The 27,350-nt window shown below is 39.2% G+C and overlaps 1 protein-coding gene across 1 annotated transcript; it reads left to right on the top strand.

Annotated features, from left to right (window-relative positions):
• Positions 1 to 96: 96 nt before the first annotated feature.
• On the top strand, positions 97 to 27,112 carry LOC132864317 (protocadherin Fat 4). Its single transcript, XM_060897695.1, has 12 exons — positions 97 to 285; positions 1,556 to 1,715; positions 4,466 to 4,810; positions 5,423 to 6,333; positions 6,477 to 6,651; positions 8,707 to 8,887; positions 15,596 to 15,846; positions 16,284 to 20,618; positions 21,204 to 21,305; positions 21,403 to 21,704; positions 22,987 to 23,072; positions 27,061 to 27,112. Exons 1-12 carry the CDS (start codon positions 238 to 240, stop codon positions 27,086 to 27,088), a joined length of 6,924 nt encoding a protein of 2,307 aa, XP_060753678.1. The 5' UTR covers positions 97 to 237; the 3' UTR covers positions 27,089 to 27,112.
• The last annotated feature ends 238 nt before the right edge of the window (positions 27,113 to 27,350 follow it).

Below are 27,350 nucleotides of genomic sequence, written 5' to 3'. Positions count from 1 at the left end.
TAAACCACGCTTACTTGCTCACCAGGGGCGGACTTCGAAGGCTTTTTCTTTTTTTTTTCACCCACTTCATTCCTACACAGCTCTACAGCAGAGCACTTTGTTTCACAGCCTTCTTTCCCCTGGATTTGCATCAGTTTTAAGGATGTTCGACTTCGAGAGCACTGCAGTAATCTCTCATATGTCACTTCGGAAGACTTTCACTACCTGCACAGAGAGGTAAATGGATGCACACAACCAATGGCTCCTTTAGGATTGATGAGCCTCATGTTCCTTATGCGCTCTTTGGTGAGTACATTCATCAGGTAACGTCAGTGATGTGATCTGAATATCAGTAGTGTTGCGACATAGTTTTTGGCTGCTTTACAATTCACAGACAGGTTTGGATTTCAAGATTTTAGAATTGTATATTTCAGTGAAGTGATTTCTAGACTGATTTGTTTTCATTGAGGAGGGTAACCAAATAATATAGGACTAAAGTAAGTGCCACTATGTTTCTATTTTATCAATAAATCAGACATTCTTTAAAATCATTTGTACACTTGTAATTCGGCATTATGGCAATTCAACTTGAAATGCATATATGTGCTTTTTTGTTTGTTTGTTACCTTTGTACAATCACAAAATTACTTCCAAATTGACATTTCCATGTGATATATATAAAATCCTTGAATGTTGGTCGAATGTTCCAAAGTGCTTGTATTGTGCCACTTATTTCCCCCAAGGAACCATTTAAATGTATATTGTCAGAGACAGAGGTCCTTTCGGAGTCCATTTCTATCCCCCAAGGCACAATCTGCACTAACGTACCCCCTAGGGCTCATTATTGGACCTCAAGGTAACAGTGTGTACCTTTTCAGGGCCAAAAAGTTACGGACATGTTCCCAAGCAGTCTATAAAAGGTACAAACAAGTACCTTAGAGGGCTCTGCCCCAGTGACAGACATTGTACCCTTAAAAGTACAATAATGTACTTTATTTTCTGAGAGTGTACTAACATTCAAAGATTATATAATCATCGAATCTTGGTATACTCTAATGGTTCCTTGCGGAAAATAAGTGCCACTATACAGTATTTCTATTTTCAGTAAAAAGGCATTTAATCATTTATCCTCCAGTAACTCTGCATTACTGAAAAGTACTTTTATTTATTTATACTTGATTTTCAACCTTTTATTTTTTTTTCCAAACAGACATTCCCAAGTTTATTAAAAAAATGTGTTAGTTAATGTCCCAGTGTGTGTCTGCAGTTACGTGATCTTTGAATCTCGGCCCACTTGCCCAGTACCTTGGGGAATCCAAACAGCACACTGAGGTTAGTGAGGGATATTGTGAAAGACAGAAAAACAAGTGCTCACAAAGAAGAGACCATAGAAATCAAGGGATAGTGTTTCTGCTTTTAGAAAAGGTTCCTCACAAAGAGCCTTTTTCTTCGGGTCTTGGGGGAACTGGTTACAAATGCCACAATATGCAGCAGTTCCCACGGTAGTAATGTCAGTTATGCAATTAATAAAAATGGACTGAACCATGGCTCCAACAATTTCTTCTTGGTTCTCCAGATTCTCTGCACGCTGGCTGGATATGGGGTGCATTGCTCAAATCTGGCTTCTCAAACTAATGACTGGTTGAACATCTCTGTTCCTCTGAACAGAGCCAGCACCCAGTTATTCTTCACCAAGTCTGTATATACTTTTGAAGTGAAAGAAGATACACAGCCAGGTGGGTTTAACTTGAGATTATGTTCTTTTAGACCACAGCACTGTTCTCAAATCTGATTAGTCAGAAGATGTTGATTAATTTTCTTTAGCATGAATACGCAGGTGATTATAGGAAGTCACACGTGCTGATTGGTCACGAAATTCTGACTTTTTAACAATTATTCACCGACGTGAATATTGGTGAATAATAACTGAAATGAAGTCGAGGTTATTATTCACCGATATTCACTGAGCCTGAGGCAGATAACTGTTTTAGTATAAATACACAGGTGATTAGGGGCGGCATGGTGGTGTAGTGGTTAGCGCTGTTGCCTCACAGCAAGAAGGTCCGGGTTCGAGCCCTGTGGCCAACGAGGGCCTTTCTGTGCGGAGTTTGCATGATCTACCCGTGTTCGCGTGGGTTTCTTCTGGGTGCTCCGGTTTCCCCCACAGTCCAAAGACATGCAGGTTAGGTTAACTGGTGACTCTAAATTGACTGTAGGTGTGAATGTGAGTGTGAATGGTTGTCTGTGTCTATGTGTCAGCCCTGTGATGACCTGGCGACTTGTCCAGGGTGTACCCCGCCTCTCGCCCATAGTCAGCTGGGATAGGCTCCAGCTTGCCTGCGACCCTGTAGAACAGGATAAAGCGGCTTGAGATGAGATGAGATATAAAAAATCATATAAAAAATAATTTATTTCAAACTTTAAAAGTAGCATGCAAATGTAATAAAGGCGTGGAATATGTAGACTTGTGTCACTTATCTACGCCGACTCACATAAAATACTTTGTTTTGAAATAGATCAAATAAATCACAATCCCACGTTACCTTTGAATAGTTTTAGACAAAACTTCGTAGCATCTTTAGTGCTTTTAGGAAAAGCATTTTCTTTCATAATTTGTAATTCTTCCTCACTTACGGGGGCAAAGCGTTTGGCCGCCATTTTGCCGAGTCGCTCGAGGTGATTGATCGAGAAATATTCTGAATTTCTCGACCAATCAGAGCGCGATTTTCTATCATCACCTGCGTATTTATACTAATTCTCGATAATCACCTAGAGCGACTCGGCAAAATGGCTGCCAATTGCTTTGTCACCGTAAGTGATGAAAGGAAATGCTGTTCCTAAAAGCACTAAAGATGCTACGAAGTTTGATCTAAAACTATTCAAAGGTGTGAGTCGGCATAGATAAGTGATACAAGTCTGTGCCGCGCCGTTATTACGTTTGCATGCCGCTTTTGAAGTTTGAAATAAATAAATAATCACCTGCATATTTATACTAAAACAGTTATCCTCCTCAGGCTCAGTGAAAATTGGTGAATAATTGTTAAATAACAGCGGCTCTGACAATACTGGTGGCTTTAATTCAAATCACAAGTCTATGACTGGCTTGCCTGGACTGGCAGATGCTGTCCATAGATGGATTAATAAAGTGTTGTTGATATGGTGAAGTTTTCTCTGACACAGATTTTTATTTGAAGGAGTCTCCAGTGTCAGTGCTCTGTAACAGTCAGAAGTAGAGCTATAATTTTAAGTTTTCTGATATAGGAACGTCATCAGGACACAGGACTCTGTGGTTACATTTCGTGGTCTTTTTTTTTTTTAAAGTTCAAGAAAGAAAAAAAGAGAGGTGTTTTATAGCTCTTGTTTATAGCTGCTATAACATGCAGCTGTACGTGACAGCAGGAGCTCACATGTTTCGCAGACATTCCACAACATTAATCGTAACTATAAATGGATAAAAAAAAGTATGGTGTCTCATATAATTAAAAAAAAAAGTCAGTGTTGGCAAAATGTTGTGGTATAAGAGGAATAAAATACAGGGTGTTTCAAAAACATAATATTATTTGAGATGTAAATACCCCAAAAACTACATAGTCCAGGCACATGAAACTGAACAGGCTTAATGTTGAGCAATATAAGATTTATTCCTCAAAATTTGAATGAGAAATTCAAAGGTATGTGGATTCCATGAATGATTTCACAAATTTTCAATATGTGTGCCACCTGAAACATGGCACACGTCGTCCGGATCCTTTTGCCCTGCACACACAGCCTTTCTCTTTGAACTTTTTGTGCCATGTCCAAATCTAAATTGCAGTTGGTGCATTTTTAGAGAATTCTCTTATACAAACAGTCTTGTTCAACTGTGTTCGAGCATACTCTAACACACAAAACGCCTTTTCTTTTCCAGTGAATGGCATTTCTATACCTAAAAAGATAAAAACAAACAAACAAAAAAACAATTAAACATAAAATTTTGACCTGTTTCCACACGTTAAAATTTGAGGTCAGTTGACCGAGAATTGGCAAAGTTATTACTGTAGATTGTGAAATGATATCGAATTTTTTTGAAACACCCTGCACTTTGGGATGTGCTGTTTTTGGAAACCAATCAACTTCAGGTTGGTAGCAGTAACTCAACTGTTTTCTTTTTTTAAAAGTCCTTTCTAAATACCATGCCCCTTGTCTGTAGCCCGGGTTACGTATAAAGTGCGTAAAGCATGGGTTATGTGTATGTGGTTTGCAGCATTCCACAAACACAACCTACTGTTTCCTCATGAGATTGAGTGCCACCTCCTACTGAGCATGATCCTTATTAATGTAACTAATTCACCACCAAATTCTCTATAACATGCAAGAAACTGGACAATATGACACTTTGACGTCAGACATGACATTTTTGAATTTCTACATCAGTCGAAATCATTATGTAAAGCAATTGTATCTAAAAGGGACTCCCTCTGTGTCCTTGATCTGTCCTCTGACATAGGAACAATTGTGGGACATCTGGAAGCAGTACATAATGAAGGACACAGGAGCCTAATGTATTCTGTGCTAGAGGATGATGGAGATGGCCTTTTCCTTCTCAACCCACATTCTGGAGAGTTCCTTTTATCCCGTGTGTTGGATTTTGAGGCAGAGCAATTCTACATCCTAACAGCAGCAGTACAGTCCACAGATAGTCAGCTTACAAGAGTCAGGGTGTATTTCAACGTGGTTGACGTCAATGATAACCCACCGGTATTCAAACTGAATGTTTACTCCGTTTCCCTGCAAGAAGATGCGCGGATCGGCCTGTGTTTCTTCAACTTAAATGTCTCAGATGCCGATGATGGTTAGTACAAATGGCGCAGCACTGAAAATGTTACATTCTTATCTCAAAATGATATATTTGTATGGCTTTTTATGAGCTTTTTTAGTCTACCGGAGTACCAGATAGACATTAAAAAAAATAATACAAAGTAAAATCTGCCTGGTGTAGCTGACTCACTCTGTCGTCTGTTTGCTTCAGGAGTTAAGCGTAAGGTTCACACGTTTGGTTTGAAAGGCTTGCCCCAGCTGGAATGGTGGAATCAGTCTCATTAAGTCTTACGTCATAGATGCTTTGTAGCCTCCCAGAGAAAATGAATAGAGGAGCTGTCTCAGGGGAACTGCCTGCTTGTTCAAACAATGAAAACGTCCCTCTGCTTGCTTTGTGTTGTGTTTAGGATGGCAGACTATACTGTAGACTCAACATCAATTTCTGGACACATGAAATGTTCATAGGGTTGAAATAAATCAACATTATACATGGTGATGGCTTTAACAGAGGACTTTGTACAGCTTTTTTGGAAAAAAAAGACAAGCCAGATAGTGTTACAGACATATAGCATATATATCTGTCAGCAATCTGGGAAATGAATTCTCATAACATTCTTTTTTTTCTTCCTTTTGTGTTAATTTACAGGAATAAATGGAGAATTGGATCTTGCCATAATATCTGGAGACAGCGAAAACAGGTTTTCAATAAACAAAATGGATAATTTGTGTTTAAAACAAGAGTTAGACAGAGAGAAATGTGCAATTTACAGTCTTTTAATTCAGGCCAATGATCGTTCGGTACCTGAAGACACACATCTTACAAGCACTGTGCGTGTTTCTATTTATGTTGAGGACATTAATGACAATGCTCCACTCTTCATATCGGACAGTACTGTGTCCTGTCCAGAGGATATCCCTCTTCAGTCTGTTGTTACAGTTATACAAGCAGTCGATGCAGACTCTGGAGCCAATGGGGATGTTCTATACAGTCTAGAGAATTTAGGAAGGGGATTGTTCAGCATCAGTCTCACAACTGGAGTCATATATCTGCAGAAACAATTGGACAGGGAGCTTGAAGAGATCATTACGATCACAGTAACAGTCAGAGATAAAGGATTTCCTCAGCTGTCCAGCTCTATGAACCTGACAGTGGTTGTTGAGGACATCAATGACCATGACCCAGTGTTTTCACAGGCCTCGTATAGCCTGTTTATATATGAAGGCACTCCTCATGGAACAAGCCTGCTTACCATTCAAGCAAATGATAATGATACTGGGAATAATGGAGAAGTACGGTATGAGATCTCAGAGAGTGGGTTTCTAGTGGACTCAGTCTTGGGTGTCATCTCAGTAATACACCAGTTGGACAGAGAGAGGAACTCTTTCTATTCTTTCACTGTTACAGCAATGGATAAGGGAGATGTTCAAAGATCTTCAACAGCCACCATAAATATCACACTACTGGATGTAAATGACTGTGTTCCTGTTTTCTCCCAAGAATTACTCATTTTACATGTACTAGAGAATGAGGAAGATCCTTCAGAGACCATTCATCAGGTTTCTATTCTTTTGCAAATCCATGGAAATAAAACTAGCATTTAGTAGTCTGGAATTCACAATAATAATAATAATAATAATAATAATACCGACACAATTTACTAATTTACTAAAATTTAATAAACAGTGTATGTCTTTTCCAGATATCTGCATTTGATGAAGACCTGGGAGTAAACAGCCATTTGACATACTTTATCAAGAATGGAAATTCAAAGGAGTTGTTCGTATTAGATCCAAATGGAACATTCCACATATTACAAAGTCTTGACAGGGAGGTACAAAGTCACCACGTATTAACGATAATCACTGTGGACTCAGGTAATATAATATTTTATTTTCCATTGATACAGCACAGAACTAGAATGGCACTTGGTAGAGTCCATACCTCCACCAAGCCACATATTAGCAACATCAAAATTAAATCACTTCAACCTAGGCTAGTACTAAAGCTGTACACCAAATTTCATCAAAATCCATTCACTACTTTTTGAGTTGGGTTGAGTTTTCGATGCTGGGAACAGTAAAAAAAAAATCCTGGATCCACATACATATCTGGATTTGCATCTAATTACTAATTAGATGCAAATCTGGATATGTATGTGGATCCAGGATTTTTTTTACTGTTCCCAGCATCAAAAACTCAACTCAAAAAGTAGTGAATGGTGGCACGGTGGTGTAGTGGTTAGCACGATCGCCTCACAGCAAGAAGGTTCCGGGTTTGAACCCAGCGGCCGGCGAGGGCCTTTCTGTGTGGAGTTTGTATGTTCTCCCTGTGTTTGCGTGGGTTTCCTCCGGGTGCTCCAGTTTCCCCCACAATCCAAAGACATGCAGTTAGGTTGACGTGGGGTGGCCTTGGGCTGAGGTGCCCTTGAGCAAGGTACCTGACCCCTGACTGCTCCCCGGGTGCTCTGGTGTGGCTGCCCACTGCTCTGAGTGTGTGCGTGTGTTCACTACTTCAGATGGGTTAAATGCAGAGGATGAATTTCACTGTGCTTGAAGTGTGCATGTGACGAATAAAGGTTTCTTCTTCTTCTAATCAATTTTTCCTTGGCCCATGGCTCACCTTTCCTCCAAATTTTATGAAAATCCATTCACTAATTTTTGAGTTATATTGGGAAAAGATAAACAAACAAATGGAGGCAAAAATGTAACTTCCTCCAACACAGCTGGCAGAGGTAATGATAATTATACTATGTAACAGTAAAATTACTGTGAGCTGCTAGTGATTAGCGTATCCACTTCTTGACTGGGAGATCGCAAGTTCTACTCGCGGTCGGGTCATACCAAAGACCATCATAAAATTGGTACCTCCTGCCATCTGGCAAGGCACGCTGCAATACAGATGCGAGTAGGGAAGTCAGACTCTTGCGGTTACCAAAGGACTAGCCCCTTACTGTAACCCTAGCTGTATAGGCGAGATGCTGAGGGCTATAGTACCGGAGATCGGCGCCACACCCATGCGCCTCAAAGAGCTGGTTAGTACTGGGACAGGAGACTGCTTGGGAAAACCAGATCCTGGCGTGGAAGGGACTTTGACTTGTAACAGTAAAATAAGTTGAATTCTCTAGGGGCATTTGCCACCCTGACAATCTTACTGACTACTTAGATTTAAAATACATGTATGTCTGTTGTGATTTATTATATCCACATTCACTGGATATGAGCAATCATGTGCTCTGATTGGCTACTCAACTACCAGGCTATCAGCTCATATACAGTGAGTAGAGAAAAATAAAATGGTGGAGCATGTTGCTGAACCAATCGAGGATGAAATAAAAACTCTACTTGAAAATAACCCCCCCCAAAAAAAAACCCCAACAAAATATGGAATGAAAGTATTTGAGCATAAGGACTTATTTTTTTTAATTTTTCAAGAATTATCATATTTTTCACAAATTGTTACTGTCATTTCGGCGGTTTGTTTACAATCTAAGTGGAAATGATTTTGTCGGACGTTTTGTATAAAGTTTTTATTGATTGAATTTGCAAAAAAAAAAATGCTCTGTTTCTCAAAATCCAGTGAATGTGGATAGAATAAAACATTTATTCCACTCAATCTTGTCGTGCATGGGTTATAGCCGCTATCAGCTCATGTACAACTCGATTTCATGGAATGACTGTTAAATGTATAGTGTGCATGTCATTATACGATGATTCCCATCAGAACTACAAAAAAGCTGGACAGTGAATGCCCACAGAGACACATGAGTGCCTTGTTGCTGACTAGTATGAACACAAAAATCATAGGATTCTGATTTAGATTTGATCCCTTGAATCAGGTTTACTATAATGTGTAAAATGTGAAACATGAATTAAAAGAGGGCCTTATGGCATTTCACATAAATCCTGGTCATTATGTTTTTTACTTTCTAGGTGTCCCTCCACTGACAGGAACAGGAACTATACATGTTCTTGTTGATGATGTCAATGACAATAAGCCTGTATTTGATGATGATGAATTTAGTACATTTATATCAGAAGATGACCCAATTGGAACGATATTTGCAACAATTACAGCCACAGACAAAGATGTTGGTGTAAATGGGCAAATCAGGTAAGTGGTTAGATTTTCCCCAAGTATGGCCAATGTATCAATGTATCAATATGTATTAATGGTCCTAATACAGGCCTGGGAAATCCTTCACATGGCTGACATTTCCTATTATACTGTAAATACTGTATGTCAGTGGTGAACTGCTACCTTTAGAGCTAGGACTTCAGCTCAGCCAAAACTTAGCCAGACACACTAAAAAAGCAACAGGGCAAAGGATTTTTTAAGAGATTAGCGGCAGGGTGCCAGGTAGCTCAGTTGTGTGTAGTTGTCAATGTTGATTTTAAAAGTAAGTAAATTACAAAGGGAAATGAATACTTAAGCATGAGTTAAAAATACTGGAGCGAATGTGCAGCGTGGAAGAAGAGTCTGGAGACAGAAATCTTAGTTTCTCGGTCGTTCGCCTGTGCTACTTGCTCTCAATAGCACTGGCTTGACTGCTTTATTAGCATTTACTAACACGGCTGATGAATGCTACACTGGCTGGAAGGTGACTTCACTGCTGCACTGACGGCACTGAGTTGCAGTTAAGCTCGCGTTGGCCTTCAAGAAGGCCGAGGGTGATAAATTTTTGGTCCCTCCCACTATAAATCAAAATCTGATTGGTTCATTCATCTGTCACTTCCTACACAAACATACACTGCCATGACCTTCTGTCCCGGCAATGAAGTCCTAACAAATGAGTGAGCCAGCTCTAAACTCTTTTCAGCCTAGAGACAACAAACAAAAAAACCTCATTGGATAACTCGATTTTAATATTTTCAGGACAATAACCCTTTCATTTCTGAAGAAAATTTGATAGAAAATGAGGCCAAATTAGACTTAGAAGAGAATAATCATTATTAAATTATGAAAGAATGAAAGCAATTAAAGAATGAAAGAAATTAAATATAACATTTCAAATGCTGATATATTTGGGGCTTTTCTGAATGCCTAGAAGGCCCTGACGGTTCCTCTCTGCTGTAGGTAGTTAATAACACTACAGGATTTCCTGATACAAAACATGTTTCTCTGTTGCTTACATCTCAACTAGAAGTAAATGATGTAGTATTTTAAAATCTATTTAAAGTACCTTCAAAAGTAAAAAGTGGGGGCAGCCATGGCCTGAAGGTTCGAGAAGTAGCTTTGGGCCCAAAGGGTCGCCAGTTCTATTCCCAGGACCACAGGAAAAATATGATCATGTCTAAAGTGCCTTTGAGCAAGGCATCTAACCCCCAACTGCTTCCCGGGCGCTGTAGCATAGCTGCCCACTGCTCTGGGTATGTGTGTGTGCTCATTGCCCACTTGTGTATGCATGCGTGTGTTGACTGCTTCAGATGGGTTAAATGCAGAGGAGGAATTTCGCTGTGCTTGAGTGTACATGTGACCAAATAAAGAAGTCTTCTTCTTCTTCTTCTTCTTAAAAATCTTTAACAGTGAATGCATTTTGAGATTTGATTCCAACTGCAGCACAGGAGCATCATGGAAATATTGACAGCTGGTATTTGATTACAAAAGGAATCAATTATGTCAATTAAATAACTGATTTTGTTGTTTCTCTATGATAGCTTGAGGAAATTACACTTAGCATGGTTTTAGATGTTTTTAGGCATATGCATTGTTTTTACCACTGCATTTGTTAAACTGCCTCTTTACCCAACATTATCTGTGCAACATAGACATAGACAACTTTTATTGTCATTCAGTATGCAACAAGTGTACACAGAACAAAATTTTGTTGCAATTGGCTCAGCACAGAATAAAATATCAAAGTATATTAAAATATGCAGCAACAAAAAATATTATAAAGTGCAATAGTATAAAGTGACCTGTGGAATTAGGAATTGTTCAAGTATAAATAGAAGTTTAGAGTTCAGTTTGATTTAGAGTATGGATTTGGAGTACAGCAGTCTGGTGACCTGGGGGAAAAAGCTGTTACAGAACCTGGTGGTCCTGCACTGAATGCTGTGGAACCCCTTTCCAGAGGCCAGGAGAGAGAACAGTCCATAGTGAGGGTGTGAGGGGTCACTTGCTCAGGACATGCAGCACTTAGGTGTGATATCCTGAATGGAGGGAAGAGAAGTCCCAATGATTTTCTTGGATGATAGCCTAGGCAACACGCCCCATTAAAATGATAGGTTTTTCTGATGTAAAAAATGAGACCATGATAAATGATTTCAAAAAATTTCCCTTCTTTAATGTGACCTACAACCTGTACAATTCAATTGAAAAACAAACAAATCTGTTTGGGGGAAAACATAAAAAATAAAAAAAACATACAATAAGCTGGTTGCATACGGTAAGTGTGCACACCCTTAAACTAATAGTTTGTTGAAGCACCTTTTGATTTAATTACAGCATTCAGTCTTTTTGGGTCAGAGTCTATCAGCCTGCCACATCTAGGCTTGGCAATATTTGCCCACTCTTCCTTGCAAAAGCGCTCCAAATCTGTCAAATTGCGAGGGCATCTCTTGTGCACAGCCATCTTCAGGTCACCCCACAGATTTTCAATTGGATTTAGGTCTGGGCTCTGGTTGGGCCATTCCAAAACTTTAATTTTCTTCTGGTGAAGCCATTCTTTTGTTGATTTCAATGTACAGTGGTGCTTGAAAGTTTGTGAACCCTTTAGAATTTCCTATATTTCTGCATAAATATGACCTAAAACATCATCAGATTTTCACACAAGTCCTAAAAGTAGATAAAGAAAACCCAGTTAAACAAATGAGACAAAAATATTATACTTGGCTATTTATTTATTGAGGGAAATGATCCAATATTACATATCTGTGAGTGGTAAAAATATGTGAACCTTTGCTTTCAGTGTCTGTTGTGACCCCCTTGTGCAGCAATAACTGCAACTAAATGTTTGTGGTACCTGTTGATCAGTCCTGCACACTGGCTTGGAGGAATTTTAGCCCATTTCTCCGTACAGAACAGCTTCAACTCTGGAATTTGCTGGTATAATTCAGAATTCCTTGATCCAACAATGATGGCAAGCGGTCCTGGCCCAGATGCAGCAAAACAGGCCCAAACCATGATACTACCACCACCATGTTTCACAGATGGGATAAGGTTCTTATGCTGGAATGCAGTGTTTTCCTTTCTCCAAACATAACGCTTCTCATTTAAACCAAAAAGTTCTATTTTGGTCTCATCTGTCCACAAAACATTTTTCCAATAGCCTTCTGGCTTGTCCAAGTGATCTTTAGCAAACTGCAGACAAGCAGCAATGTTCTTTTTGGAGAGCAGTGGCTTTCTCCTTGCAACCCTGCCATGCACACCATTGTTGTCCAGTGTTCTCCTGATGGTGGACTCATGAACATTAACATTAGCCAATGTGAGAGAGGCCTTCAGTTGCTTAGAAGTTACCCTGGGGTCCTTTGTGACCTCACCAACTATTACACACCTTGCTCTTGGAGTGATCTTTGTTGGTTGACCACTCCTGGGGAGGGTAAAAATGGTCTTGAATTTCCTCCATTTGTACACAATCTGTCTGACTGTGGATTGGTGGAGTCCAAACTCTTTAGAGATGGTTTTGTAACCTTTTCCAGCCTGATGAGCATCAACAACACTTTTTCTGAGGTCCTCAGAAATCTTCTTTGTTCGTGCCATGATACACTTCTACAAACATGTGTTGTGAAGATCAGACTTTGATAGATCCCTGTTCTTTAAAAAAAAGGATGCCCACTCACACCTGATTGTCATTCCATTGATTGAAAACACCTGACTCTAATTTCACCTTAAAATTAACTGCTAATCCAAGAGGTTCACATACTTTTGCCACTCACAGATATGTAATATTGGATCATTTTCCTCAGTAAATAAATGACCAAGTATAATATTTTTGTCTTATTTGTTTAACTGGGTTCTCTTTATCTACTTTTAGGACTTGTGTGAAAATCTGATGATGTTTTAGGTCATATTTATGCAGAAATCTAGAAAATTCTAAAGGGTTCACAAACTTTCAAGCACCACTGTATGCTTGGGCTCATTGTCATGCTGAAAGATGAAATTCCTCTTCATCTTTCTAGCAGACTCCTGAAGGTTTTGGGCCAAAATTGATTGGTATTTAGAACTGTTCATAATTCCCTCCACCTTGACTAAAGCCCCTATTCCAGCTGAAGATAAACAACCCCAAAACATGATACTGCCACCACCATGCTTCACCGTGGGTATGGTGTTCTTTTGGTGATGTGCAGTGCTGTTTTTGCACCAAACATACAGTTAGGTCCATAAATATTTGGACAGAGACAACATTTTTCTAACTTTGGTTCTGTACATTACCACAATGGATTTTGAACAAAACAATTTAGATGCAGTTGAAGTTCAGACTTTCAGCTTTAATTCAGTGGGTTGAACAAAATGATTGCATAAAAATGTGAGGAACTAAAGCATTTTTTAAACACAATCCTTTCATTTCAGGGGCTCAAAAGTAATTGGACAAATTAAATAATTGTAAATAAAATGTTCATTTCTAATACTTGGTTGAAAACCCTTTGTTGGCAATGACTGCCTGAAGTCTTGAACTCATGGACATCACCAGATGCTGTGTTTCCTCCTTTTTAATGCTCTGCCAGGCCTTTACTGCAGCGGTTTTCAGTTGCTGTTTGTTTGTGGGCCTTTCTGTCTGATGTTTAGTCTTTTACAAGTGAAATGCATGCTCAATTGGGTTGAGATCAGATGACTGACTTGACCATTCAAGAATATTCCACTTCTTTGCTTTAATAAACTCCTGGGTTGCTTTGGCTTTATGTTTTGGGTCATTGTCCATCTGTATTATGAAATGCCGACCAATCAGTTTGTCTGCATTTGAGCACACAGTATGTCTCTGAATACCTCAGAATTCATCTGGCTGCTTCTGTCCTGTGTCACATCATCAATAAACACTAGTGACCCAGTGCCACTGGCAGCCATGCATGCCCAAGCCATCACACTGCCTCCGCTGTGTTTTACAGATGATGTGGTATGCTTTGGATCATGAGCTGTACCACACCTTTACCATACTTTTTTCTTTCCATCATTCTGGTAGAGGTTGATCTTGGTTTCATCTGTCCAAAGAATGTTCTTCCAGAACTGTGCTGGCTTTTTTAGATGTTTTTTAGCAAAGTCCAATCTAGCCTTTTTATTCTTGAGGCTTATGAGTGGCTTGCACTGTGCAGTGATCCCTCTGTATTTACTTTCATGCAGTCTTCTCTTTATGGTAGATTTGGATATTGATACGCCTACCTCCTGGAGAGTGTTGTTCACTTGGTTGGCTGTTGTGAAAGGGTTTCTCTTCACCATGGAAATTATTCTGCGATCATCTACCACTGTTGTCTTCTGTGGGTGTCCAAGTCTTTTTGCATTGATGAGTTCACCAGTGCTTTCTTTCTTTCTTGCTCAGGATGTACAAAACTGTAGATTTTGCCACTCCTAATATTGTAGCAATTTCTCGGATGGGTTTTTTCTGTTTTCGCAGCTTAAGAATGACTTGTTTCACCTGGATGGAGAGCTCCTTTGACTGCATGTTTTCTTCACAGCAAAATCTTCCAAATGCAAGCACTACACCTCAAATCAACTCCAGGCCTTTTATCTGCTTAATTGAGAATGACATAACGAAGGAATTGCCCACACCTGCCCATGAAATAGCCTTTGAGTCAATTGTCCAATTACTTTTGGTCCCTTTAAAAACAGGGTGGCACATGTTAAGGAGCTGAAACTCCTAAACCCTTCATCCAATTTTAATGTGGATACCCTCAAATGAAAGCTGAAAGTCTGGACTTTATGCCCATGTCCATTATATAACTATAACTTGAATATGTTTCAGTAAACAGGTAAAAAAAACCAAAATTTGTGTCAGTGTCCAAATATATATGGACCTAACCGTACCTTTTGGAATTGTGCCCAAAAAGTTCAACCTTGGTTTCATCAGACCATAAAACATTTTCTCACATGCTTTTGGGAGAGTTGATGGTTTTTTTTTTTTGCAATATTTAGCTGGGCCTGGATATTTTTCTTTGTAAGAAAAGGCTTCCATCTTGCAACCCTACCCCATAGTCCAGACATATGGAGAATACAGGAGATTGCTGTCACATGTAGTACACAACCAGTACTTGCCAGAAATTCCTGCAGTTCCTTCAGTGTTGCTGTAGGCCTCTTGGCAGCCTCCCTGACTAGTTTTCGTCTTGTCTTTTCATCAATTTTGGAAGGACGTCCAGTTCTCTGTCATGTCACTGTTGTCCCATATTTTCTCCACTTCTTGATGACTGTCTTCACTGTGCTCCATGGTATATCTAATGCCATGGAAATTTTTTTGTACCCTTCACCTGACTGATACCTTTCAACAATGAGATCCCTTTGATGCTTTGTAAGCTCTCTGTGAACCCTGGCTTTTGCTGGAGGATGCAACTGAGTAAATGTCAGGAAAATCCTACTAGGACACCTAAACTTTATTTGGGGTTAATCAGAGTCATTTTAATTGATGGCAGGTGAGAACCCAAAAAGACTGAATGCTGTAATTAAATCAAAAGGTGCTTCAACTAATTATTAATTTAATGGTGTGCACACTTATGCATCTAGCTTATTGTATGTTTTTTAATTTTTATGTTTTTCCCCATAACAGATTTGTTTGTTTTTCAGTTGAATTGTACAGGTTATAGGTAAGTGACAGAATAACACTAAGTGTAATATTCTGTTGAAGTAATTTGAGTAATACTCAAATATATTGCAAACTGACTCCCATATTTTATGCAGGTATTCTTTAGAAAGATCCAGTGCACCATTTTCCATAAATGAAACAAACGGAGAGTTATTTACCACCGGTGCCCTGGACAGAGAGGCAATGGCCTCTTACAGTTTGACTGTAGTTGCCCATGATGGGAATGCCACGAATTCTCTCTCAAGTTTGACTACTGTACGAGTAATAGTACAGGATGTGAATGATAACTCACCCCAAATACTCTATGGACCATATGTTGCCAATGTTCCTGCTGAACTGACCAAAGGTAAGAATCACGTGTAAGAATGGGAATGGTCATTTAATCACAGTGACTATACTTAATGGCCAGTTGTAAAATGGATAGTTTGGGTTATATTTCAGTGATTTTAACATGGCTAAGGGAATCTTAGGCACTCCACTTCCTTTTGTTCTGCTTTGCATTGTGCCTAAGAACACCCTTACTCCAGATACAAATCACCAAAGCATATGCCCTAGTGTGCTTTTTTCTTTATTTTTGACTGATATATTTTCAATAGAAAAATGAAACAGAATTAACCATGATGCAGTCAGAGGTAGGCTTATTCTATTAGAAAAGCATCACATGATGACAGGCAGAAAAACACATTTGGGTCGAGACTGTGTGCACACAATAAAATGAATAAAATAATTAATATTTGTACATTATATTCTATATGCCTGACTTTTAAATCTGTATACTTGCAGGATCAGTAGTGTGTGCAGTAATGGCCGAGGACGCAGACGAAGGAAATAACGGACAGCTGAATTTCTCTCTATATGGACAAGATGCCCATCTCTTTACTATAAATTCTGACAGGGGAACCGTGTTCAGCACAGAGGCCCTCAAAAGTACAAGAGACATTACAGTCAGTGTTCGTGTGCAGGATGGAGGTGCCAATCCTAAAATAGATAACACCACCTTGACTGTACGATTCCAAAATGCTTCAGATTTTCCCCATCTTGTGGTGCAGGTCAGTCAGCATTTGCTCCCTGAAGACACACTTCCTGGAACCATGGTGGCAGTAGCTACAGCAGACACAAATAGATTTGAACCTATATCTTTTTACTTGGCAACTGGAAACATTGGAGAGGTATTTGAGCTACATGAGCAGACTGGTGAGATGAAGGTGAAAGGATCTTTGGATTTTGAAAGCAACAAAGATTTCCATCTTTTAGTCGAGGCTAGAGACTCAGGTCTCCCACCGTTTTCCACTTATGCTGAAATTTATTTGAACGTCAGTGATGTGAACGATAACCCACCTATCTTCACGATGAAAGAGTATCGGTGCGAAGTATTTGAGAACTTACCTGTGGGTTGGGTATGTGATGTGGTTGCGACTGATGCTGACTCTCCTGCAAATGGACAAGTACAATATACCATTTTGTCTGGGAACATAGATGATGCATTTACAATAGATAAAACTCATGGCATTCTTCGAACAAAAAGGAGTTTAGACAGAGAGGACATACCAGAGTACAAACTCATTATTAAAGCTGTAGATAAAGATGACAGTAGGCACACTTCGACTGCAGTAGTAAATATAGTTGTTCTGGACACAAATGACCATGCACCTCGTTTTTCTGAGATTTTCTTTATAGAGCTTTCTGAGGATGCACTAGCTGGCTTTCCAGTGATCCACATAACAGCTATGGATGAAGATATTGGTGTTAATGCTATCATTTCTTATTCTATTGAAGACCAAGATGAGCAAATACCTTTCAGTATTGACAGAAATAGTGGAAGAATATTTGTGGTGGGTCCTTTGGATAGAGAGCATCAAGACCATTATATTGTGAGAGTTAATGCTAATGATTCAGCTTGGAGCATCAGTACAGATGTCACTGTAATCATTACAGATATCAATGACAATATACCATTTTTTTCACAGCCCAGGTATTTTGTAACTATTCCTGAGACAAAAGACAAGGACATTTTCCTTTTAAAAGTCACTGCCATGGACAGGGACCTTGGACAAAATGCCCAAATTATGTACTTTATTGAACCACCAAGTGAGAAGTTCTTTGTTAACATATCTACTGGAGACATTTCTACAAAACAACTGATTATCCTCAATGAATCTGAATCTCAAAGCTTTAACTTTACTGTTGTAGCTGTAGATTGTGGCAATATACCTTTGAACAGCTCAGTCATGGTCACAGTAATCTTTGTTCAACATAATTATTTTCCACCCTCTTTTTTGCCTTTTATGCCAAATGTGTCAGTTCCTTTTACCTTGCCTGTTGGAACAGAGGTTCTCCATTTAACAGCCATAGATCCAGACTTTCCAAAAAAGAACAATAGTGTTGAGTACATCATCAGTGGAGGGAACGCATCAAATTATTTTGAGGTGGAACATTTTACTGGGAAAGTATGTTTGAATAGAACATTCAGGCCCAATTTCAGCACTTTCCTCAATCTTGTAGTTACAGCCAAAGACAGAGGCTTCCCTCCTCTTTCTGCCCAGATTGACATCAAGTTGGAAGTAACACAGGAAAATTTGTTCAGTCCCTATTTTTCAGAAAATCACATTGCATTTTCTGTCCCCGAAAACCTCCCTTTGGGGTCGGTCATTGGAAAGATTCAGGCACAAGATCAAGATGCTGGTTTGAGTGGATTGGTGTCTTATTCAATTGAAGATGGGAATACGGATGGACTGTTTTATATAGAGCACCTTTCAGGACTGATCAAGCTAGCGAAACACCTTGACTTTGAGACGATAGAAATTCATCACATTCTTATCATTGCCAAAGATGGAGCCTGGTTCTCCAAGACTGGGAGAATCAGTGTCACCATAAATGTTACAGACATTAATGATAATCCACCAGTCTTCACTTCTACTGAGTACATGGCTTCTCTCTTAGAAAACAGTGCAATAGGATCTTCAGTGATTCAGATCATCGCCACTGATAAAGATTCTGGAAGTAATGCACAAATAACGTATTCACTAATATCAGGGGACATGGATTACTTTTATTTGGATTCCATAAACTGTACTATATACACTCTGGAGATGCTTGACTTTGAGCAACAGCAGAGTTTTGAACTTACTGTCAAGGCCTCTAACTTAGATAATCAAAATTTATATGATATAGCACATGTTACCATTCAGTTGATAGATGTCAATGAATATATACCGAGTTTCCAGAAACATATTTACAACTTCTCTGTGCCTGAAACTGTTCCTTTACAAACAGAAATTGGAAGTGTTGTGGCTATAGATTATGACTTGGGGTTTAATGGTGAGATTCATTACTTACTTTTTGGTCAAAGTAAAAAAGCTGGCTTTGTAGTTCATGAAAAGAGTGGAAAGATATACACCTCCAAAGACATGAGAAATCAAGGACAGAATCATGCTGCTCTCCACATAATTGCTAAAAACAGAGGGAGCATTACCGGCTTCAACGTTGATGAAGCCCTTGTTCACATACATATAATTGATGAAAATGATCCTCCAGAATTTGATTCTGCTCTCTATGAAATAATGATACGCGAGGATACTTCAGTTGGGACCTCTGTAGTTCAAGTAAGCGCCTCAGATCAAGATGTAGTACTGAAATGGAGCAGGTTCTCCTATGGCATAGAGAGTGGAAATGTTAACAACTCCTTCATTATTGATCCTGTCACTGGAATTATCAGCGTATACAATGAGCTGGATAGAGAGTTGTGGCCTTTTTATAACCTCACAGTTATCGCGATTGATGAGGGCTCACATCCTGAAACAGGCAGCACATCTGTAGTCTTTACCATTATTGACATCAATGATAATGCCCCTAGACTTACATCCACAGATGGATTTGTTCGGGAAAATCAGCCACATGGCACATTAGTGGCTACATTGACAGCTGTTGATGATGATCTCCCTCCAAATCAAGGTCCTTTCACATACTGGCTTATAAGGCCTGCCTTGAGAAACAGTTTTACACTCACATCTGATGGAGTTCTTTTCACTTCCAGACCACTGGATCGTGAAGTCAGTCCTTTTTTCGATATACATGTAGTAATCCAGGATGCAGGTTCCCCTCCCTTGTCCTCCACCACCATGTTTCATGTTAAGGTTCTGGATGAAAATGACAATCCACCAGTACAACGAACAATCAATATTTTTGTCAAATATTATGGAACCTTTTTCCATGGAGGACTGATTGGTAATGTGAGACCAGATGATCTGGATGAATTAGATGTGTTTAACTGCACTATTATAAATGGACAGAGGAAGATGTTTAGTTTTCCTTTTGGGATGTGTGACTTATGGTCTTCACCATTTCAAGGAGAGGCAGCACACAATTTCACTGTTGAAGCAAGTGACCACTTCCACCCATCAGTAAACAACAGCATCTATGTAAATTATAAAGGGTTTACCAATTTGTCATTGGACAATTGTGTCTTGTTCTATGTCTCTTTTGCCAATCTTGAGAACTTTTTGTCACTGAACTACCTGAAGTTTGCAAAAGCTCTGGATAGCCTCTTCAATCTACAAGCATCTAAGAGTCATGTATTTGGAATGAGGATACAGGGCAATGAAACAGTTCTTCTTGCAGCAATGAAAAGTTATAATGGACTGTATCTGAGTGGAACTGTGGCAAGTGGCATCTCACGCATGCATAAGAAGTTGCTTGAGGTACAGAGCAATGTGACTATATCTCAAATAACCAGTGATCCGTGCTCACTCAAACCCTGCCAAAATGGTGCCACCTGTAACAGAAATATCCATATTACTCAAGATGTTGCTGTTTTGGAGAGTTCTCGTCTCATATTTGTGTCTCCACAGTATGCAGAGGTTTATAACTGTTCATGCCCTGCTGGCTTTACTGGAACTAGGTGTGAGTATGATATAGATGAATGCTTGGAAAACCCTTGTGAAAATGGAGGTAGCTGCTTTAACAACCCTGGAGGATTTCTATGCCATTGCTCAGAGGGCTTCTCTGGAATGCATTGTTCTGTTGTTGATAATGAGTGTCAGAGAGTGGTGTGTTCAAATGGTGGGACATGCTGGAACATACAAGGAGGATTCTTCTGTGACTGCAGACCTGGATATGAAGGTAACTAGGACATTTGTATCATTATCCATCCATCCATCCATCCATCCATCCATCCATCCATCCATCCATCCATCCATCCATCCATCCATCCATCCATCCATCCATCCCAATTTTCCCCCAATTTGGTCACTTGCCAATTTCCACACACTATCGCATGACAGCTACCAACCAGGGAAGGTAAAGGCTAGCACATGCTTCCTTTGAGACATGTGAAGCCAAAAAACACATCTTTTCAAACTGCTGTTGACATTACATCACAGGGCAGCTGAACACAGGAAAGTGTTTTCCTCTTCTGTATTCAGGAGCACAGAGATGCCCACAATTGGTTAGTGGCACACTTATTTTCACAGAGGAGTGAGTAATGCAGTCCCTCCTACCCAGTGGTCTCAGTGTGTTCATATGGGTTTTCAACAAGTTCTTTGATTTCCTCTGAACTCCCAAAAACATGCCCAGTATTCCCAGGATAGACTCAAGAACCACTGCAACCCTTTCTAGGATAAAGTGTTGAATGAAGATAAAAAGAAAAACTTTTGAGTACAATTTCAGCTAGAGGTGCAAAATAATTATGTTCTTTATTATCCATAGGAAGATTTTGTGACTACATTATAGACCATTGTGCATCATCCCCTTGCCTCCATGGCCAATGCTCAAATTTTTTAACAGGGTATACTTGTCACTGTCCATTTGGTAAGATGCTTTTTTTTTCATATGGCATCAAAATAATATAATTTCTATTGACATTAGTGAGCAATTTTTAGATTTTAACATGAATATTCGTTCTCAGGTGTCACTGGAGTTAACTGTGAAGAGCATAGTTATGGCTTTGAGGAGTTGTCCTATTTGGAATTTCCCCCTTTAAATCCCAGATACAATTTTATCTCTCTGGAATTTGCAACTGTGAAACAGAACTCTTTGCTTTTGTACAATCCGGGAGAGCTGTCAACTTCAGAGTTTCTTGCACTTGAAATTGTGGATGGAAGGCTACGTCTCTCTTTTAATCTTGGGTCAGGGGTTACAAGACTGGAGACAGCTAAACCAGTGGCTGATGGAAGCTTCCACAATGTCACTCTTAGGAGAATTGGAAATGTAAGTAATTTATCAGCACACCAAACGTGTATGGCCCTGGTCATGCTATTGGTCCCAGTTATGTTGCACAAGGGGTAAAATTGAAACATCCTTGTATGTACCCAGTACTATACTTTTTGATTTCCTAATACCCTAAAGTTAACAAATCGCAGGGATTGAGAGCTTAATGGGACCGAGTGCACATTATCCAGACATCTGGATGAAGCAACAAGAAGACTTTTCTGCTTCAAATGAGAAGGTGGTGTAAACTCAATATTTCTAAAATTCACTTTATGAATGAATGAATGAACCCTTTATTATCACTGTTACCAGTGAAATTGACCATTAACCTGTCCTTACAGAGGGGGAACAGGGCAGGAAGACAGGGATAAAAGAAAAAGAAACACAGTAGTAACATGAGGAAAGTTACCTAGGCTTGTCAATGATCCAAGCATAGTAAACACACTTTCTTTGCAGCAAAACTTGAAAATTTCAGCAGAATTGGAACACCAGTTACAGAGGAAATTGAAATTCCATATGTGACATAAACGTTTACGGAAAATAGTCGAATGAACTTTGGCCAAATGGCACATCTTAAAATTCTCAGTGTTTCAAAAGTCTGTGTATTACACCTATATATAAGTTAGATGCCGCCTTCTCAGAGAGCATTTTTTTTTATGACTCCAGTTCTTACCTGTTGGGACACAGCAGCCTACAAGAAATAGATGAAAGGTTGTTTATGGGAAAAGTCACATATAGAGCCATGGGGTTGCATTGCATCTGGTGAGACTGACATTCAACATGCAGCTTGAATCTTACTACACATTTAAACTATCAACTCTTAGTAGTCCAACCAAAAAGAAATTTAGAGGCTATGCCAAACAGGCAAAAACTATGAACAGTTCCTATCTGATCCTATATCTGCATGCAACACGGCATACGGCCAAATGGGAGGCTTTGGGTGACTGTGGTGTGGTCACCTTGAAATAGATCAGAAAAAAAAAATCATTATGCTACCCAAGCTATTCCTATGTGAACACTATTAGGACATGATGTGCTTTTGGTGATAAATATCTAACATGATCCAATAGGAGCTTAGACATGACATTTTTTGGAGTGAGACTAATAGTGTGACCAGGGCCATATTACTTTCACACTTGCCATTATCATTTGGACTAATTAACCCTAAAATTATGCCCAAAAAGCTTTTGTGTCTAAGTTTGAGTCCCAAACAATTGCAAAGTGTCATACATTGATCTGTGTCATATCTTATATAACTATGCTCATTTTTTGTGAGTTGCAGATAGCCTCTTTGGAGGTTGACAGCTGCAGTGCTGATGAGCCTAGAGATTTTTGTTTGTCACAGCTTGAAGGTATTGGAAAACAGAGGTAGGATATGTTATCATGCCACTTTTAGTTAGACATTTTTGTGTCTCTACACAACTTAAAATTCACTTGAAAGGGTAAACAAATGAGTAATTCATTATGCTAGCCCACCAGGCAAGTGAAAACTCCAATGTGCTGCCCAGTCCCATGTTTTTGTTGTCTGGAAGCTTATTCGATAAAGTTAACAAGTGGTAGCCCTCAAGATGTAATGACCTATGTCCGGCAAGTTGAGTGCATTAATGTGGACATGAATGAATGAACGAGTTTGTGGCAAGGGGACGATAGTATATCCATAGTCATTATCTAATCCTGATGAAGAAGAACATGGTGTTTTCTGCATCGACACAAATTCAACAATTTTTTTGCCAAATATTTTGCCAATGTGCTGTGGTGTTCTCTACTCACAGTTAAAAATATAATGCAAGTAAAAAATATTTGAATCTGGCTAGCATCTCAAATTTCTCTCAATATTCTCTTTGTAATGTCTTAGCAGGAGTTCTGTGACAGCTTTACACGATTCTTCTGTTTCATCAGGGTTTTCAAATGCCTGCATATTCTGATTCTGAAAAGCTTGTGTGCCATCCATGCATGTTAATTAATCAACATAGTATAAATTTCTCATCTGTCAGCTCAATTCTGATTGTCAACCAATGTGTGTATTGCAGCAGGCAGTGGAATTCAGAAGCTTGTCCTGTAGTTACAGCATTAATGTGCATTACCATGAAGTGCTTTATGTTTAAAGGTGCAATGCGTAAAAATTTGGCCACCTGGTGAATTCATACTCTATATTCCAATCAAATAGGGGGCAATATATCACCAGAAAGTTTGGGTTTCCACCCCTATAGTAAGAAAGAAGGAAATGCACAGTGCTGCCTCCCCCTTCTCCCCAAATGCACGACAACCACTTTCACAGAATTCTCACTCACTGAATATAGTGTAAAGATATTTTTTATTCAATTCAGTTTATATATATATATATATATATTATATACACACACACACACACACACACACACACAACCCCGATTCCAAAAAAGTTGGTACAAAGTACAAATTGTAAATAAAAATGGAATGCAATGATGTGGAAGTTTCAAAATTCCATATTTTATTCAGAATAGAACATAGATGACATATCAAATGTTTAAACTGAGAAAATGTATAATTTAAAGTGAAAAATTAGGTGATTTCAAATTTCATGACAACAACACATCTCAAAAAAGTTGGGACAAGGCCATGTTTACCACTGTGAGACATCCCCTTTTCTCTTTACAACAGTTTGTAAACGTCTGGGGATTAAGTTGCTCAAGTTTAGGGATAGGAATGTTAACCCATTCTTGTCTAATGTAGGATTCTAGTTGCTCAACTGTCTTAGGTCTTTTTTGTCGTATCTTCCGTTTTATGATGCGCCAAATGCTTTCTATGGGTGAAAGATCTGGACTGCAGGCTGGCCAGTTCAGTACCCAGACCCTTCTTCTACGCAGCCATGATGCTGTAATTGATGCAGTATGTGGTTTGGCATTGTCATGTTGGAAAATGCAAGGTCTTCCCTGAAAGAGACGTCGTCTGGATGGGAGCATATGTTGCTCTAGAACCTGGATATACCTTTCAGCATTGATGGTGTCTTTCCAGATGTGTAAGCTGCCCATGCCACACACACTAATGCAACCCCATACCATCAGTGATGCAGGCTTCTGAACTGAGCGCTGATAACAACTTGGGTCGTCCTTCTCCTCTTTAGTCCGAATGGCACGACGTCGCTGATTTCCATAAAGAGCTTCAAATTTTGATTCGTCTGACCACAGAACAGTTTTTCTCTTTGCCACAGTTCATTTTAAATGAGCCTTGGCCCAGAGAAGACGTCTGCACTTCTGGATCATGTTTAGATATGGCTTCTTCTTTGAACTATAGAGTTTTAGCTGGCAACGGCGGATGGCACGGTGAATTGTGTTCACAGATAATGTTCTCTGGAAATATTCCTAAGCCCATTTTGTGATTTGCAATACAGAAGCATGCCTGTATGTGATGCAGTGCCGTCTAAGGGCCCGAAGATCACGGGCACCCAGTATGGTTTTCCGGCCTTGACCCTTACGCACAGAGATTCTTCCAGATTCTCTGAATCTTTTGATGATATTATGCACTGTAGATGATGATATGTTCAAACTCTTTGCAATTTTACACTGTCAAACTCCTTTCTGATATTGCTCCACTATTTGTTGGCGCAGAATTACGGGGATTGGTGATCCTCTTCCCATCTTTACTTCTGAGAGCCGCTGCCACTCCAAGATGCTCTTTTTATACCCAGTCATGTTAATGATCTATTGCCAATTGACCTGATGAGTTGCAATTTGGTCCTCCAGCTGTTCCTTTTTTGTACCTTTAACTTTTCCAGCCTCTTATTGCCCCTGTCCCAACTTTTTTGAGATGTGTTGCTGTCCTGAAATTTCAAATGAGCCAATATTTGGCATGAAATTTCAAAATGTCTCACTTTCGACATTTGATATGTTGTCTATATTCTATTATGAACACTATCAGTTTTTGAGATTTGTAAATTATTGCATTCCATTTTTATTTACAATTTGTACTTTGTCCCAACTTTTTTGGAATCGGGGTTGTATATAATAGCAGGGCAAAAATACACAAAATTCAAACAAACTGCTGAAACTTGAAGAGCCTGTCAAAATAACACTGCTATCTTATTATCTTCACATGTGGCATCAGTCTATAGTTTGTTATATTGTGCTTAGTTCAGTTTTTAGCAAGAAAACATCCACATCTGCCCTGTTTACGAAATCTCTCCTTACTCCCTATATAGGGCACTATATAGTGAGGACACCATTTTGTAGTGCTGTCCGAAACCTTAGTGAGGATTATTTACACCCTATATAGTGCACTCAAAGTATCCCACAATGCATCACGAAAAGTAGTGTACAACCGATTGGTCACTAACCAAAGCAATATATTCCATCATGCACTGTGGTCGCGCTGAAAGAAATCAAGTTAAAAGTCTCAAATTTGATTTCATAAAAGGCAGCGGCAAAGAAGAAAGTATTCAGCCTTGATTAAAAAAAAATGAAAGATGCAGGTACTTTGTATTGATTGGGAGAAATACGCTCAGTATAATATGGATTTATCACAAAAATACATGCATGTATTTATTACTTTGAAAACCCACTAGCTGACTGATTTGGCACGTTTTAATCGTGCGACAGTAATGACGTAAGTACCAGCGTGACGGACTAGTGTCCAAAAGCGTTTTTTCATCTTATCAGTGAGCTCACTATATAGTCCTCTATATCGTAATTCCCTATATAGGGAGTAGGGAACGAGTGAGCGATTTCAGACACAGGGCAAGAATAGCAAGAAGGCAGCCACAGCAACTCCCACATCAGTCAGGCAGTAGCTCAGTTTTTAGCAGGAAGACATCCAAAGCAACTTGAGCATCAACAGTGCTAGAGACTGTTATGGCTTGTGACACAGGAGATATGTTACCTTTCTTTTTTAATAATGTAACTGACTAAACACACTGCCTATGACAGAATAAAATAACCACATAGATGAATGTTTTTGAATGATAGGTTTGGTTTAATAACCGGGCCAATAAGAGGAGTGCCACCTTACCTTCATGAGAATGTGCTTTTGCAGTTGCCATCTTGTGAATTAGCAGACCTTCCACAGGACCACTAAAAACCTGTTCAGGAGCTTCTAGCAACCTGTAACTTTTAGACTCGCACTAAGTGTTTGCATTCAGTCCAAAAATGAGATTACAATGTCTGGGCATGTGCATGCAGGCTCTGTAATCCAGTCTTTCACTGTTGAGTGTTTGGCATTGCAATTCCGTTTCTCCCAGTACTATCCCTTTTCTTTTGCTTTCCCCTGCTCAAAAATACAACATACTGGCACACAAAATAGTTACCACAAATTCACATTTTGGTGCCTGAATTCTAGGAGATTCTGTGAATTGGAGTGACCCATTTGCTTCTCTTTTGTTTAGTTTTCAGCAGTCTGAGCTCAAAGGCTAATGCGTATATAGCTACCAGTGATGCACAACTTCGTCTCCTCTTATTTTGGACTGAGTGCAGACTGAACACTACTACAGTGACTCACTATTGCCTCTTGAGGTATTAAGTGGTATTACAGGACAGACAGTCCATCTTGTCTCTGGGTTAACTGGTTACCATGCTAACTTTGTTAGATATTTCTGCTATGCAGTACATAGATGCCTTTGACATAACATCAGAGCTAATATTTGCTCACATTCTGTTGAGAATTCAAATTTTTTTG

This window comes from Neoarius graeffei, chromosome 17 (genome assembly GCF_027579695.1).
Source record: "Neoarius graeffei isolate fNeoGra1 chromosome 17, fNeoGra1.pri, whole genome shotgun sequence".
Lineage (NCBI taxonomy): Eukaryota > Metazoa > Chordata > Actinopteri > Siluriformes > Ariidae > Neoarius > Neoarius graeffei.
The sequence above is the reverse complement of the archived record's forward strand: the minus strand, read 5'-3'. Positions and strand labels throughout refer to the sequence as shown.